The sequence below is a fragment of the Gigantopelta aegis genome, chromosome 10 (genome assembly GCF_016097555.1).
Source record: "Gigantopelta aegis isolate Gae_Host chromosome 10, Gae_host_genome, whole genome shotgun sequence".
NCBI lineage: Eukaryota > Metazoa > Mollusca > Gastropoda > Neomphalida > Peltospiridae > Gigantopelta > Gigantopelta aegis.
In genome coordinates, this window is record NC_054708.1 from 62,790,702 (window position 1) to 62,809,658 (window position 18,957).

At 37.0% G+C, this 18,957-nt stretch overlaps 1 protein-coding gene across 2 annotated transcripts in view; it reads left to right on the top strand.

The window, feature by feature from the left end:
* LOC121382605 (beta-hexosaminidase subunit beta-like) overlaps window positions 1–18,957 on the top strand; it is a 100,484-nt gene that overhangs the window by 33,813 nt on the left and 47,714 nt on the right. For both annotated transcript variants that reach the window (XM_041512123.1, XM_041512124.1), the window contains exon 2: window positions 6,628–6,802. In XM_041512123.1, the coding sequence (XP_041368057.1) occupies window positions 6,723–6,802 (80 nt within the window). In that variant the 5' untranslated portion in view covers window positions 6,628–6,722. The remainder of the gene's footprint in view (window positions 1–6,627; window positions 6,803–18,957) is intronic.

The following is an 18,957-nucleotide window of genomic DNA, read 5'->3' on the forward strand; positions in this document are numbered from 1 at the left end:
AGAATGAATGTTATTCTAGTAGAACAACATAACAATTTAACCCAACTCACAAGCACACAATGGAACTATACTGTCGATCGATTAAAATAGTGAGAAAAAAATCTCTAATTCACACAAATGTGACTTTGGTGGTTTTTGCCTTGGACTCTCACTGACATTTGAGAGGTAATTTGGGTGTAATAGATATAACTGCATTGTTAGTGTTGCATACCTGGCCACAAAAACAAGAGGCAGTAGTAATGAAAAGGGTGCATCATGTTTTTTTTCTTCTGGTTTTTGTTGTGTTTTGAAGACTGTAAATAACAGTGCATCACTGGTACATCATTAAGACTGTTGCGCAGCAGTCGTTTCGTTATACAACCGTGTATTCGTATTAGAAAAGGGGCGGGACGTAGCCCAGTGGTAAAGCGCTCGCTCGATGCGCGGTCGGTCTGGGATCGATCCCCGTCGGTGGGCCCATTGGGCTATCTCTCGTTCCAGCCAGTGCACCACGATGGTATGTACTATCCTGTCTGTGGGATGGTGCATATAAAAGATCCCTTGCTGCTAATCGGAAAGAGTAGCCCATGAAGCGGCGACAGCGGGTTTCCTCTCTCAATATCTGTGTGGTCCTTAACCATATGTCTGACGCCATATAACCGTAAATAAAATGTGTTGAGTGCGTCGTTAAATAAAACATCTCTTTCTTTCTTTCGTATTAGAAACTGTTGTAACGTGATCAGTGGCGGATCTACTTTTAGTTAATGTTTTGACTTTTTACGTTGCAAAATCCGAGGAATAGCTAATAAAACGGTATGGCCCCTCCCCAGTGGATTTTCTGGATCCGCCTCTGGTGATGCTCTCTATGTTATAATAGTCTTACACTTGCCAGTCATTTTATGTTTTAAATTTTAAAAGGTCAACGTAACTTTTAAAAATAACATCTAGCGATTGTAAGCAATATGCGAAGCCCGACACCGCGAGCGACGCAGGCGCGAAGCCCGTGGCGGGTGGTCTGGGGGGCCCTCCACCCGAAAATTTTGAAAAATTGACCCCTTCTAGGGCTATTCTGAGGTGTTTTCTGCTGGCTAGCCGAGATGCTTTCGGCCACATTTTTTTGGAAAGAATATACATTAAAAATCGGGATATGAAACAAAATTTCGCCTTGAGCAGGGGGGTCGAATCCCCCCCCCCCTGCGCACGCGCCTGGTTTGACTGTAGTTGTAAAAGATATTTTGAGTAAACATAGTGTTTGGACGGGATCACAAGACTGACTGAAGTTGAAAAAAAAGAAAAGAAATGGAAAACCAACCTAATATAGATTCAATCTTTAAGAGAAGATTATCTCATGATAAAATTAAGTTGTACATAGCAAACTCCGTGTCAATACAGTACCAGATATAACTATAATTATGAATACAAGTTTGAAAACCTGTTTTACATAATATATATATATATGTATAGTACATTATGATTTCACGGCAAAAATCTATCAAGTTTGTTTGTTTTGTTTTGTTTTGTTGTTTGGTTGTTGCTTTTTGGGGGAGGGGGGGGGGGTTTGGGGTTGTTGTTGTTTTGTGGGGGTTTTTTGTGGGGGTTTTTTGTTGGGGGGGGGTGTTTAATGATACCACTGGAGCACTTTCATTAATTAATCATCGGCTATTGGATGTAAAACATTTGGTAATTCTGACACGTAGTTATCAGAGGAAACCCACTACATATTTTCTCCAATTCAGCAAGGGATCTTTTATATGCACTTTCGCACAGACAGGACAACACATTCCACGGCATTTGATATACCAGGCGTGGTGCACTGGCTGGGACGAGAAATAGCCCAATGGGTCCACCGACGGGGATCGATCCTAGACTGACCGCGCATCGAGCTACCACTGGGCTACGTCCCGTCCCTGGAAGAACGATCAAAGTCGCATTTCACAGTTTTGAGAAATATTTATTTTAAAAAGGTTCCCTGCCTGAATGTGCAAACTTGACCGCCGTATGATGCTACTGTTATACATCATATAATGTTATCTGTTCATTTTACTTTAAAAAAATATATATTATGATATTGTATAGTATTTTTTTGTCAACAATGAAAGCTAGAAGAATGAATGTTATTCTAGTAGAACAACATAACAATTTAACCCAACTCACAAGCACACAATGGAACTATACTGTCGATCGATTAAAATAGTGAGAAAAAAATCTCTAATTCACACAAATGTGACTTTGGTGGTTTTTGCCTTGGACTCTCACTGACATTTGAGAGGTAATTTGGGTGTAATAGATATAACTGCATTGTTAGTGTTGCATACCTGGCCACAAAAACAAGAGGCAGTAGTAATGAAAAGGGTGCATCATGTTTTTTTTCTTCTGGTTTTTGTTGTGTTTTGAAGACTGTAAATAACAGTGCATCACTGGTACATCATTAAGACTGTTGCGCAGCAGTCGTTTCGTTATACAACCGTGTATTCGTATTAGAAAAGGGGCGGGACGTAGCCCAGTGGTAAAGCGCTCGCTCGATGCGCGGTCGGTCTGGGATCGATCCCCGTCGGTGGGCCCATTGGGCTATCTCTCGTTCCAGCCAGTGCACCACGATGGTATGTACTATCCTGTCTGTGGGATGGTGCATATAAAAGATCCCTTGCTGCTAATCGGAAAGAGTAGCCCATGAAGCGGCGACAGCGGGTTTCCTCTCTCAATATCTTGTGGTCCTTAACCATATGTCTGACGCCATATAACCGTAAATAAAATGTGTTGAGTGCGTCGTTAAATAAAACATCTCTTTCTTTCTTTCGTATTAGAAACTGTTGTAACGTGATCAGTGGCGGATCTACTTTTAGTTAATGTTTTGACTTTTTACGTTGCAAAATCCGAGGAATAGCTAATAAAACGGTATGGCCCCTCCCCAGTGGATTTTCTGGATCCGCCTCTGGTGATGCTCTCTATGTTATAATAGTCTTACACTTGCCAGTCATTTTATGTTTTAAATTTTAAAAAGTCAACGTAACTTTTAAAAATAACATCTAGCGATTGTAAGCAATATGATTACACAATGCTTGAATTTGTATTAATATATGAAAGTTTACACAGTTTACACATGTTGAATGCTCCGTAAATTTGGTGTAATGAATGAGATTGTGCGTTTCCTTTATTGGACAGTATATTTGAATGGTTCTAAGCCTACACACATATATATATATATATATATATATATATATATATATATATATATATATATATATATATATATATTCGCTGAGTACGAAGCAAAACAGAATGATTGTGCCAGTTCGTTCTGTCATTGACCGTAGCTGACGCTCCTTCGCGCACCGTCGTCCTTTCCTTGATAATGTACCCAGTGGTATTTCGTCTGCCAGGCACTGTAAAACGTCATTCTGTGGTACTTATCGCTTGTGGCGGTGTCTTCGAGCATTGACAGCGATGCATGGAAACAACCACAACCTCGCTAATGCCCTTTTCACTGCGGAAATATTATCCCGATAACCGTTTTGTATTTGAGATTGCTGATGCCGGCCGAACAGGAAGAAAGCATTTCTTTTCTTTTGTGCATCTAGAAAAAATTATGACATTTACTTTAGCTTCTGTTTTCGTTTGAACAAATGTAAATAATTTAGCATCATTTGCATTAAAATAGTTTTTTCCCCCCGCTGATGCACTGCTCATAAACTAATAATGGTGGTGATAATTTCTGGAATAGCTCTTGCAAAATCTCATTTTCGTTTCTGACATATATTTATAATTTAAACTGAAAGTGTAAACTAAGCGACGGTGGAACGCATTGCAGTCACTAGCTATTTTCAAAAACAAATTAGTTTTTTATTTTTATTTAGAGTATACCTAAACGAGGATGATCCATATATATTTAAATGTGAATCTAAATGTTGGTGCGGCTGATCAGGAAAGATGGTGTATGTAATATTTGTTTCCGTATATAATATATACCAATAATTCGTTCACTTGGAAAAACTTTTTTTTACACACCCGTTGGTGAGAACATCATTCGTTATTTTTGATAACACATACATGTTTACACATGCACGTGTGTTAACAATTTCAAGACATACGACTGGCTGCTCCTAGATGATGACCAGGTCACGCCATACATCCAATGAAAAAACAGCACGATCGAACTCGATTACACTATTACGTATAGTGAACATGACAATCATTTGTCTGTGTAAGTGCATGGGGCAGTAAATAACTTTTACTCGTAAAAGATGTTAAATTTTCTTAAAACCTGTTTTTTGAGGATATGTAAGAAATAGAATAATACATTCGTATCCGTAAGATACCATTTATCTTACAACTCGTTGTTTAAAAACGTATCAAACTCGCTTTCGCTCGATAGATACATTTTAAAACAACCCATTGTGAGAAACTGTATCTAACTGCCATTAATGTATTATTCTCTATGTACAAGCATGAATTAAAGGGACATACACTAGTTTCAACCCGTGAAAATTAACCCTAAGTTTAGTTAATCTACAAACCTATGACACATTTTGATAAAGTTACATGAGTCTGTGATTTTGAAATGGTGAAATACCCTCCAAAAATAGACTAAAACTCGACTCCCATAAGTGTTACTTCTCAGACGCACGTGTATTTTTAAAAATATGAGAAATGCATTTTGTGATATTAAAAATACCAGGATAACCAATAACACTTCGAATGTACGGAATTGATAATCTAAACAATAAAATCTAAGTAAAGTGTAATTTAAGTTATCAAAAACGGTTATAATAGTAAAAACATATACGTTAGTGTTTAAAAACTAGGGTATGTCCCTTTAATATTTATTGCTACGTCTATAGCAGGACGGACAAATCACGGGACGATATTCCTTTCTATTCCTATGACTAGTTTGATATTTAAACTGCACACAACAGAGTTCAGTTGACATCTAGACAGTCGTGATGGCATGAATGACCGATCACTGTTGGATTATAGCAGTGGTTCGCAACAGTGATCATATCCTGCCTCAGTCGGTGACACCTGTTACGGACACAGCTTATAGTTCCGTTGATTTTCATCTAAACTATGAATGCTATGTATATATGATTTTCATCTAAACTATGAATGCTATGTATATATGATTTTCATCTAAACTATGAATGCTATGTATATATGATTTTTATCCACAAGACGAAAACGTCTGTATGAAGCAAGGGTTTGTTATTGTTTTACCTGGGTGGGTTTTGTTTTGTTTTGTTTTGTTTTGTTTTATTTTTTGTTTTGTTTTGTTTTGTTTTGTTTTGTTTTGTTTTGTTTTCTTTCTTTCTTTCTTTCTTTGTTTTGTTTGTTTGGGGTGTTTTGGTGGTGGTGGTGGTGGTGGTGGGGGGGGGGGTTGGTCTTCTGGTGTGGGTTTTTTTTTTTTTTTTTTTGTGGGTTTTTTTTTTTTTTGGGGGGGGGGGGGTATTTTTTTTTTTTAATTTGTTAGGGATTTGTTTTTGTGACAGTTTCATTTCGGACCTTTCTTTGATACAATATCTCTTGCTGCGAAGCGGACGGAACAAACTCATATTATTTTACCAACAGTGTAGAGCCGCAAATGCCACAATGAATCAGATACATAATAATGCTGGTAACTATGTGCTCGTGTTTCGTGAAACTTTATATGATACATGCCGTCGTATCGCATGTTTCCCCAGTCACAGCTCAAAGCTTTTCGACCTATCTCTAACTAGTTGTAGAAAATTTCGCTCATGTTAGTAATATGCGACAGTGAGTATTTGTGTCCAGAAGAAAAAAGGTAAGAGTTGCTGCCAACACCTAACTGCTTCTACCTAACACTGAAACATGCTGTTCACTATTGAAGAACTATCACAGTGTACGGACGTGAAACGGTCTTATTGTAGTGGCATTCATCACTTAGCGAAATGTATTTGTTTGTAAGTCTGAAATACTGTCGGTAATTTCCGTGCTTGTCAGCTGTAAACACGAATGCTTTGGATTAGACTGGTTTATTCAATTCTGTGTATCAAAGTGTGGGGGTGGGGCATATTAGAGAGAGAGAGAGAGAGAGAGAGAGAGAGAGAGAGAGAGAGAGAGAGAGAGAGAGAGAGAGAGAGAGAGAGAGAGAGAGAGAGACACACACACACACACACACACACACACACACACACACACACACAAGAACAAAACAACAAAAAGCAAGTAGTTTACATGCCCATATAACACTTAGGGTGGGCGGCTTTAAACGGACTGTCCCGAGTTTGATGTCATTGTAACATGTGTCAACATACGGCTCACGTTTGATGATTTCAATTACATATTAAATTTTGTTTCTTGTTTAGACTGCCAATGTCTGTAAACCCAAACGGATTTTACTTTCCAATAATTTTAGTACAGACAAATATATATATAATATAATATAACATAATATAATATAATACAATGCATATAATATATATGAGGAAGAAAATGGACAATGACTGCTACAAACATTAGCACACGACCAAACACACATTGGATATACAGACATTGATAGTGTAAATAATAAAGTGAATTTAATATGTAATTTTAGTCGCCAAGAAAGATTCGTTTTAGTCGGAAACACCTTACAATTACTGCACACTCAGGACACAGTCGATTTAAAAGAACTATTCTTTTCTTCTTCTGCAGACGCCGTTTGAACAATATGACCAGTGGATGATGGTCAGTGCTTGACCTTTGAAAGCCTGTCAAGCGAGTGGCCGAGGACCAGCGAAGGATGTCCCATGGATGTTACCGGCTGTTTGCTTTACGTGTGTCTGCGAGTGTTGCGCGCCACCCACCTCCTTTTACCAGCAGTTTACAGGTAGGACACTTTTCGCATGTTCTCATTTTACCAGTGCCTTACAGGTAGGACACTTTTCGCACGTTCTCGTTTTATAAGTAGCATACAGGTAGAACACTTTCCACACGGTATCGGGTATATAATAAAGAGATAGAGTACATGATAGATAGGCAGAATACATAATGAAGAGATAGAGTACAGGATAGATAGGCAGAATACATAAGGAAGAGATAGAGTACAGGAAATATAGGCAGAATACATAATGAAGAGATAGAGTACAGGAAAGATAGGCAGAATACACAAGGAAGAGATAGAGTACAGGATAGATAGGCAGCATACACAAGGAAGAGATAGAGTACAGGAAAGATAGGCAGAATACACAAGGAAGAGATAGAGTACAGGATAGATAGGCAGAATACACAAGGAAGAGATAGAGTACAGGAAAGATAGGCAGAATACACAAGGAAGAGATAGAGTACATGATAGATAGGCAGAATACACAAGGAAGAGATAGAGTACAGGAAAGATAGGCAGAATACACAAGGAAGAGATGGGGTACAGGAAAGATAGGCAGAATACATAAGGAAGAGATAGAGTACAGGAAAGATAGGCAGAGAGTACAGGAAAGATCAGCTCTACTGGTCTATCAGTAGATCTAACAGCATTGCGTGGACTCTCATGTCCAGGTGACATTTCATCTATAAGTAACAATTTAAATATCGACCAATTACACTTCGCCTTTTAAAGCGTTATTCGGGAGCATACAAAATTCTAAAAATATCGGGCGAGACTATTTATGAAATAGGTGAACTTGTTGGTCTATTTCAACATTGAAAAAACAGGGGGAAAAGTGCAGTAATAAACTCTGGATTGTATACTAGTATAAGCAGATTTTATGGCTATACCATCACTGGGTTTTTTTCCATCTTGGAACGAATTGTATATAAAATGTTATATTGAAATTAGTTTCCGGCATACTTCGTAATTCATCGGAATCATTTCGTATACCCTCGGCATGATTTTGCATGTACGGTTTTGATTGTCGAATGAAAGGTCAACTGAACATGAGCTCCAACGGGCTGCTGTTAGATCCACATGTAATAGTGGAGCTAATTGTAATTAGATTGAGGAAAGATATACATAAAACATAGACAGTACAGGACATATTCAGAATAAAGAGATACAGTACAAGAAAGATATACAGAAAATACAGACAGTACAAGACAGATTCAGAATAAAGAGATATAGTACAGGATAGATATACAGAAAATACAGACAGTAATATATACAAAACCGCTTTTTCATGACGTAACGACACGGCTGTTACACGTTACCTCATGATCGCTCATAGCAGTAGTAACAAAAGGTGTAACGGTATATATATATATATATATATATATATATATATATATATATATATATATATATATATATATATATAAATGTGTGTGTGTGTGTGTGTGCGTGCGTGCGTGTGTATATAGTGTAGGAAAGAGATGGAGAAAACAGATTAAAGATGTATAGTGTAGGAAAGAGATGGAGAAAAGATAATAAAGATGTATAGTGTAGGAAAGAGATGGAGAAAAGAGAATAAAGATGTATAGTGTGGGAAAGAGATGGAGAAAAGATAATAAAGATGTATAGTGTAGGAATGAGATGGAGAAAAGATAATAAAGATGTATAGTGTAGGAAGAGATGGAGAAAAGAGAATAAAGATGTATAGTGTAGGAAAGAGATGGAGAAAAGAGAATAAAGATATATAGTGTAGGAAGAGATGGAGAAAAGATAATAAAGATGTATAGTGTAGGAAGAGATGGAGAAAAGAGAATAAAGATGTATAGTGTAGGAAAGAGATGGAGAAAAGATAATAAAGATGTATAGTGTAGGAAGATATGAAGATAAATGTGTGTGTGTGTGTGTGTGTGTGTGTGTGTGTGTGTGTGTGTGCGTGCGTGCGTGTGTATATAGTGTAGGAAAGAGATGGAGAAAACAGATTAAAGATGTATAGTGTAGGAAAGAGATGGAAAAACAGATTAAAGATATATAGTGTAGGAAAGAGATGGAAAAACAGATTAAAGATGTATAGTGTAGGAAAGAGATGGAAAAACAGATTTAAGATGTATAGTGTAGGAAATAGATGGAGAAAAGAGAATAAAGATGTATAGTGTAGGAAAGAGATGGAGAAACAGAATAAAGATGTATAGTGTAGGAAAGAGATGGAGAAACAGACTAAAGATGTATATTGTAGGAAAGAGATGGAAAAATAGATTAAAGATGTATAGTGTAGGAAAGAGATGGAAAAACAGATTAAAGATGTATAGTGTGGGAAATATTTGGAGAAAAGAGAATAAAGATGTATAGTGTAGGAAAGAGATGGAGAAAAAATGTATAGTGTAGGAAAGAGATGGAAAAACAGATTAAAGATGTATAGTGTGGGAAATAGATGGAGAAAAGAGAATAAAGATGTATAATGTAGAAAGAGATGGAGAAAAGAGAATAAAGATGTATAGTGTAGGAAGAGATGGAGGAAAGAGAATAAAGATATATAGTGTAGGAAGAGATGGAGAAAAGAGAATAAAGATGTATAGTGTAGGAAAGAGATGGAGAAAAGATAATAAAGATAAAGATGTATAGTATAGGAAAGAGATGGAGAAAAGATAATAAAGATAAAGATGTATAGTGTAGGAAAGAGATGGAGAAAAGATAATAAAGATAAAGATGTATAGTGTAGGAAAGAGATGGAGAAAAGATAATAAAGATGTATAGTGTAGGAAAGAGATGGAGAAAAGATAATAAAGATGTATAGTGTGGGAAAGAGATGGAGAAAAGAGAATAAAGATATATAATGTAGAAAGAGATGGAGAAAAGAGAATAAAGATATATAGTGTAGGAAGAGATGGAGAAAAGAGAATAAAGATGTATAGTGTAGGAAGATATGGAGAAAAGAGAATAAAGATAAAGATGTATAGTGTAGGAAGAGATGGAGAAAAGAGAATAAAGATGTATAGTGTAGGAAAGAGATGGAGAAAAGATGTATAGTGTAGGAAAGAGATGGAGAAAGGAGAATAAAGATGTATAGTGTAGGAAAGAGATGGAGAAAAGAGAATAAAGATGTATAGTGTAGGAAAGAGATGGAGAAAAGATGTATAGTGTAGGAAAGAGATGGAGAAAGGAGAATAAAGATGTATAGTGTAGGAAAGAGATGGAGAAAGGAGAATAAAGATGTATAGTGTAGGAAGAGATGGAGAAAAGAGAATAAAGATGTATAGTGTAGGAAAGAGATGGAGAACAAATGTATAGTGTAGGAAATAGATGGAGAAAAGAGAATAAAGATGTATAGTGTGGGAAGAGATGGAGAAAAGAGAATAAAGATGTTTAGTGTAGGAAGAGATGGAGAAAAGAGAATAAAGATGTATAGCGTAGGAAGAGATGGAGAAAAGAGAATAAAGATGTATAGTGTAGGGAAGAGATGCAGAAAAGAGAATAAAGATGTATAGTGTAGGAAAGAAATGGAGAAAAGAGAATAAAGATGTATAGTGTAGGAAAGAAATGGAGTAAACAGATTAAAGATACAAAATAATGATATACTGACCCCAGGCTGTCTACCAGACAATAATACATATGCAATAAACAAAACAGATAATAAGTGCCGCTACTAGCTGGTTGTTGGTTTGAAATCTCTTGAAATGGGAAACCTGTTTCATGCGTTTTGACACATTTCTCTTACACTCACTATCATCCATCTACAAATTACAAATATACATACATTAATGCATACATACAAGCATACATACATGCATACATACATACATACATACATACATACATGTATATATATATATATATATATATATATATATATATATATATATATATATATACACACACACATATATTTACTGGTATGTATACTATACATGTGTGTGTGTGTGTGTGTGTTTGTGTATATATGTTTATAGATATATAGATACAGATAGATACATACATACATACATACATACATACATACATACACACATCGATAGCTCAGAGCGTATCGTGGTTAGTCTTGCAATTTGCGGGCGAATCGGTGCTACAGGTTCGAGTCCCAGCAACGGCATGGGACAATTTGTGAGGCAAGAAAGGATTTAATTATCCCCTGCGCCAGTGCGTTAATATCTATGTATGTAATAGTCAACCTCGACATACATACAATATATAGATATTCATACATCAATACATACTAGCCAGTGCCAGGTCTGCCCACTGTTTCATGCAAGTAAGCGGGATCGACCGCGTAGATTGTAGGCCCCATGCATATGGTTGAGTTAAAAGAGCTTCCTTTTTTATGGAAGCTTCGATAGCTCAGAGCGTATCGTGGTTAGTCTTGCAATTTGCGGGCGAATCGGTGCCACAGGTTCGAGTCCCAGCAACGGCATGGGACAATTTGTGAGGCCAGAAAGGATTTAATTATCCCCTGCGCTAGTGCGTTAATATCTATGTATGTAATAGTCAACCTCGACATACATACAATATATAGATATTCATACATCAATACATACATACATACATGCATACATACATACATACATTTATCATATAATATCTTACATTTCCAGTGCAATGAAAGTATGTGATAGTTTTCAGATCACATACTTTAAGAATTTAATAACTTTGCAAATTAGATGTAAATTAATAGAATGAATGAATGAATGAATGTTTAACGACACCCCAGCACGAAACATACATCGGCTACTGGGTGTCAAACTATGCTAATGCAAACAAATAAGGTGATGATCAACATCAATATAAAAAGTCGAGATTTAATCAAAAACACAGTGTAAAGAACCGTGCAAAAACACAAATATCACAGATAGATACTGACTTGTATTCAAAATTAATAGAAGTCAAGGTAGTAGGTTTATTTACATTTAAGCAAACGTACTAGGGTTACACTCCGTAATTGATGTATGCATTTATAGTCATCAAACAAAAACATTTCAATAGCAATGTTACACTGAAAGCTGTTCCGCTGTTCAGCACTAGTTTATTTTTATATAAGGATATCCAAAATGAAGTCATTCGAGTTTGACGTTATTTCCATTCAAAACGACACCGCGTCATATATTCTTACGTCATTTGAATATCGGGTAATGGATGACTGGAATTAAAGTTGCGTATACAGTTTACAAAAACACGTTGTATTAAGCTTGATACTATGTGATACAGAGATTATTACCGTCGCGTATTTCGGTATTGTCAATTTCATATATTAGGAATAAAAATAATATTATGCTCACCAGAAGCTCGTATAATAAATTTTTTATTCCTAATATATGATATTGACAATACCGAAAAACACTCTGGTAATAACACACACACACACACACACACACACACACATATATATATATATATATATATATATATATATATATATACACACACCTCTCTCTCTCTCTCTCTCTCTCTCTCTCTCTCTCTCCTCTCCCTCTCCCTCTCTCTCTCTCTCTCTCTCTCTCTCTCTCTCTCTCTCTCTGTCTCTCTCTCTCTCTCTCTCTGTATATCTCGCGTGTATATTTATAACTCTTAGATTGATGATTAATTTGTCGTACTGTTATCTGTCTAAAAGGTACAAAAATATATTCATTAATTTCAAAGATTTTAGTCCACTAAGTTTACCCTCTCTGGCAGACTACGTAATAAAGAGACAAAGTACAAAACAAATGATACAGAAAACAGAATTAAAATATGTAGTATGGAACAGATTCAGAAACACAGAAAAGAGATACAGGAGAGAGAGAGAGAGAGAGAGAGAGAGAGAGAGAGAGAGAGAGAGAGAGAGAGAGAGAGAGAGAGAGAGAGAGAGAGAGAGAGAGAGAGAGAGAGAGAGAGAGAGAGAGAGAATTAATGAATACTCTATTTCAATAACAACAAAATTATCGACTGCCATTTTTAACTGAGCTGAATACCAATTCGAACTGTTAAAAGTCGAGTTCACCGAGTCTGTAGTTACATTTTGAATTATTAAAATAGTTTCAAAGATAGATATAGCTTCATGAATAAAGCTTTCAAAACTATCGATAATCCGTTTTCGTGACAGAATTACACTGACTTTAGGTGTGTTGGGTCCAGAAAACACACAACACACACACACAACACACACACACACACACACACACACACACACACACGTAGAAATCAGATAGCATTGTTATTGCGTGCTGGGATATACTGTGTAGATGGCGAATAGATTGATTATTTCTAGTGCTGGCGTAAATGCTATTAACGAACTGAACTCTGTGCTGTTAACTGAAACTTAAGTCTTAGTTGATGGGAATCGAGCTGTATACTATTTTGTTCCAGCACGTTTAGACATTGTGTTTTTTTCTTCAAGATTTAGAACAAAGCTGATATCCACATTGTTAGCTTTCTGTAAGTCATGACCTACGTGTCTCATGATTCTATGCAAATATCGGACGCAACCCTGTTATAGTTAGTTTCCCGATCAGGAAGGCCTTGTTCACCGAGTGGTTAATGTCTCGAGTTGAATTGGTGCACTAGGTTCGACTCCAGCCAACTGGCACTTTGTGTTTTTAAATATTCCATATTACTATCTCTCGGAATTTCAATACTGCCATTGCATATTGCCACAAAGACATACTGCCAATCACGGTTTAATATTCCGCCCTTAAATGGACGTTTTTTAGTCTCACTTTTTATCTTTCATCACAGTACATTTTGCACAAACTGCAGTGCTATTTTTGGTTTAAGTCCCACCCGTCGTTTCGACATTTGAGAAAGTCAGCTGGCTAGTACCGCCTCGCGACGAGCATTCAAATCTGAATCTGAACCAAGGCGTCTTTCCATTCTAGTCTCCTCTGAAATTCTCCTATGTCCAAAAAAACAACCCAAACTGTTTTGCTGCTTTCCGTTTTGATTTGAAGAAGTTTATTGCCTTTCGACTATTTTCCCATAAGAGAGTTACATATAATAGGGCTCTTGGGGTTTTTTTCTTCTTTTTGTTTTAAATGTTTATTCCCAGCCCCTTGTTTACAATTAAAACAACACATGCCAAGGATAAAAAATGGGTTGTGTACATAAAAATAATAAAGCAACACAATATAATTTAGGATACTGGTTCCACTCCATCCACCACCCTCTGTGTATGGGGGGTCAGAGACGTATATAGGAATACGTGTCGGGATGTCGAGATTGCGGAAACGAAGATGGGGTCGGGTTATGCTCCCCTGGAAAATATATTAAAAAATAAAATTCGCCTGGAGTGTTCAATCCCACCACCACCCCCTATACGCACGCACACACACACAAACACAAACACACACACACACACGCACACACACTCACACGCGCCTAATTGTGTATAAAAAGTAGTGATTATTAAATTAAAATAATGTTTTGGCTTTCATGCGATCTTATTATGAGAATAACTTTAGCAAGGCACATTTTAGTGAATTATATACAGTGTGTGCGTGTGCGTATGCGTGTGTTCAGGCGCGTGTACAGGGATGTGCAAGGTGTGGGGGGGGGGGGTCTAGACACTGACAAACGAAGTTTCTAAGGGGTTGGGTCATGCTCCTCGACCCTTACCCCCTCTCCACTTGCGCCCGCTGTATGTGCGTGTGCATGTGCGTGCGCGCCCGCGTGTGTGTGTGTGTGTGTGTGTGTGTGTGACAGTGAGAAAGAGAGAGTGTGTGATATATATATACACACACAGAGTGAGAGAGAGAGAGAGAAAGAGAGAGAGAGAGAGAGAGAGAGAGAGAGAGAGAGAGAGAGATAGAGATAGAGAGAGAGAGAGAGTGTGTGTGTGTGGGGGGGGGGGGAGGGGGGTGTCTACTTGTCGACAGGTCTGTGTGTAAGTAGTCAGCCATCGACAGTTAGCCCTGTTCTTAAAGGAATACTAAACTCAAATATGGATATCTGGTTTGATGTGTTGTTGGTTTTTAAAGTATTATTGTTGTTTGTAAATTAAGTTCTTGGACGCTATGTTTGAAATTTGGTAAGCTGTTAGGTGACCGTATGTGCGTGTGTGTGCGTGTATGTGTGTGTGTGTGTGTGTGGGGGGTAATTATGTATGTAATTAGATAACATAAGCAAGTCTGAGTATTAGGTGACAACGTGTGCGTATATGGTCTTGGGGGGGGGGGGGAGGTAATTATTGTTATAATTAAATAGCGTATAACTATGTTGAGTAATATATAGCTATTATAGCTTGGCAATCCGTCATTACCGCTTGCGGTTATATTTATTATTATTATTATTATTATTATTTATTATTATTATTATTATTATTATTATTATCAAACGTTTTCTAGTTGGCATAAGTCTTTGCTGAACCAAGAATCGGTACCAAACTCACAAATAAACATTTAAAGGCACAGACACTAAGTTCTGTTCCGTAATGTTTTAACATGCTCATATATCCCAGAGGTTTCGAGCATGTCTGCCCCGGAGTTCGACCTCTGAGAGGCCAGAGGCCCAACCCGGGCAGACGGACACTACGTAAGTTTAGTTAATGTACAAACCTGTAATTCATTTGGATAAAGTTGCAATAGAGTGAAAGAAGAGTCAGTGACTTTAAACAGGAAATATCCTTAAAAATAGACTAGAACTCGAATCAATAAACCGCTACTTCTCAGACGCACGTGCGTTTTTATTAATATGAAAAATGCAATTTTTGGTATTAGAAACACCATGATGACTAGAAACACTTCGGTTCTTCGGAAATGGATAATCTAGATAATAAAATATAAGTTATGTTTGATTTTAGTGATCTTAAACGGCTCTAATAGTGAAAAATATGCTGTAGTGTTTAAAAACTAGGGTCTGTCCCTTTAAGATATATATATATATATATATATATATATATATATATATATATATATATATATATATATATATATGTAGTTATCACTTTACTGTCTCCCCTCCCCTCCTCCCATCCCACCCCGTGTTCTTGATCCCACTATGCTTACTCCCATCTTCCTACTACACTTTCCCATGGAAAACCTTATTACACCCTTCTCGTCCCAGCTGAATATCTTATTCCCAGTAGGTTCATACAGGTATACTGACGAGATTTTAACCTACTTTCCCATTTCGTATGGCATGTGACATTCCGTGACATTAACGTCACAACCAGTCTGGACACCCTTTAAACAATACGTTTTGCACTATTTCACGCCCACATTTTACACATAGCTCATATCAGAGAACTTACTAAAGCACAACTCTCCGCCCTCCGTTTATTATTATTATTATTATTATTATTATTTAATTTTTGTTTCTTTACCTTTGCTGTCTTGACAAAATGTTCTTACTGACATCCAGTCTGAAATATGATGTTTATGTTATCTGAATGACGAGTCTACTGACTAACAAAAACATCAATAGCTATAGCAGTGTTCAGTATTTTAAAGGGACATTCCTGAGTTTGCTGCAACGTGCAAGGTGTTATCGACTAACAGAGACTTTTTAACGATTGTAATTACATATAAAATATATTTTTCTGCATAAAATATTAGTGGCTGTATATTAAACGTGTTTCTGATCGGTCTAATATTTTTACTAGGTTATATTTCATTTTATTTTCTAAATTAGTATTTTTGTCGTACGTACGAAATTATTTGAAAACAGAATCCAGTTTGGGCTCCTTACAAATATTAAGACGACCAGAAACACATTGAATGTACAGACACTAATATTCTAAACAAGAAAATATATTTAATATGTAAGTTTAAACGTAGAAATATTTTATTAGTCGGAAACACCTTACAATGCAGCAAACTCAGGAATGTCCCTTTAACTGCATTAATAACCTAGTTGTTACAAGAGGCAAGACTGGAACCAGAACAACTGTTGATCTAGAAAGGTCTACGACCAGTTACAACTGATCATTTTTGTTAGTTAAAAACGTTAACGTTTGTTTTGTTTAACGACGCCACTAGATCACATTGATTTATTAATTGTCGGCTATTGGATGTAAAAGTTAGTACTTTGGCATTCAGTCTTAGAAACCCGCTACATTTTTCCATTAGTAGCAAGGGATCTTTTATATGTACCATCCCACAGGCAGGATAACACATACCACGGCTTTTGATATACGAGTCGCGGTGCACTTACTGGAACAAGAAATAGCCCAATGGACACATCGACGGGCATCGATCTTAGACCGACCGCACATCGAGCGGGCACTTTATGACTGGGCTACGTCCCGCCCCTCTCGATGCAGTGCAGCCTCCAAGACTGTCAAAACATCAGCCAGATGGAAGGACTTTCTAGTGATATATCCAACAAAACATCACCCAGATGGAAGGACTTTCTAGTGTTATATCCAACAAAACATCAGCCAGATGGAAGGACTTTCTAGTGATATATCCAACAAAACATCACCCAGATGGAAGGACTTTCTAGTGATATATCCAACAAAACATCACCCAGATGGAAGGACCTTCTAGTGATATATCCAACAAAACATCACCCAGATGGAAGGACTTTCTAGTGATATATCCAACAAAACATCACCCAGATGGAAGGACTTTCTAGTGTTATATCCAACAAAACATCACCCAGATGGAAGGACTTTCTAGTGTTATATCCAACAAAACATCACCCAGATGGAAGGACTTTCTAGTGATATATCCAACAAAACATCAGCCAGATGGAAGGACCTTCTAGTGATATATCCAACAAAACATCAGCCACATGGAAGGACTTTCTAGTGTTATATCCAACAAAACATCAGCCAGATGGAAGGACTTTCTAGTGTTATATCCAACAAAACATCAGCCAGATGGAAGGACCTTCTAGTGATATATCCAACAAAACATCAGCCAGATGGAAGGACTTTCTAGTGTTATATCCAACAAAACATCAGCCAGATGGAAGGACTTTCTAGTGTTATATCCAACAAAACATCAGCCAGATGGAAGGACCTTCTAGTGATATATCCAACAAAACATCAGCCAGATGGAAGGACTTTCTAGTGTTATATCCAACAAAACATCAGCCAGATGGAAGGACCTTCTAGGGATATATCCAACAAAACATCAGCCAGATGGAAGGACTTTCTAGGGATATATCCAACAAAACATCAGCCAGATGGAAGGACTTTCTAGTGTTATATCCAACAAAACATCAGCCAGATGGAAGGACTTTCTAGTGTTATATCCAACAAAACATCAGCCAGATGGAAGGACCTTCTAGTGATATATCCAACAAAACATCAGCCAGATGGAAGGACTTTCTAGTGTTATATCCAACAAAACATCAGCCAGATGGAAGGACCTTCTAGGGATATATCCAACAAAACATCAGCCAGATGGAAGGACTTTCTAGGGATATATCTAACAAAACATCAGCCAGATGGAAGGACTTTCTAGTGATATATCCAACAAAACATCAGCCAGATGGAAGGACTTTCTAGTGTTATATCCAACAAAACATCAGCTAGATGGAAGGACTTTCTAGTGATATATCCAACAAAACATCAGCCAGATGGAAGGACTTTCTAGTGATATATCCAACAAAACATCAGCCAGATGGAAGGACTTTCTAGTGATATATCCAACAAAACATCAGCCAGATGGAAGGACTTTCTAGTGTTATATCCAACAAAACATCAGCCAGATGGAAGGACTTTCTAGTGATATATCCAACAAAACATCAGCCAGATGGAAGGACTTTCTAGTGATATATCCAACAAAACATCACCCAGATGGAAGGACCTTCTAGGGATATATCCAACAAAACATCAGCCAGATGGAAGGAATTTCTAGTGTTATATCCAACAAAACATCAGCCAGATGGAAGGACCTTCTAGGGATATATCCAACAAAACATCAGCCAGATGGAAGGACCTTCTAGTGTTATATCCAACAAAACATCAGCCAGATGGAAGGACTTTCTAGGGATATATCCAACAAAACATCAGCCAGATGGAAGGATTTTCTAGGGATATATCCAACAAAACATCATCCAGATGGAAGGACTTTGAGTGCGTCGTTAAATTAAATATTTCATTCCTTCCTTCTTCTAGGGATAAATCCAACTAGGGATAAATCCAAAAAATCATCATCCAGATGGAAGGTCTTTCTGGGGATAAATTCAACAAAACTTACATTTCTCATTTTCTTTTTAAACAAAAGGTTAAATCAGTACTCACCACTATTTCA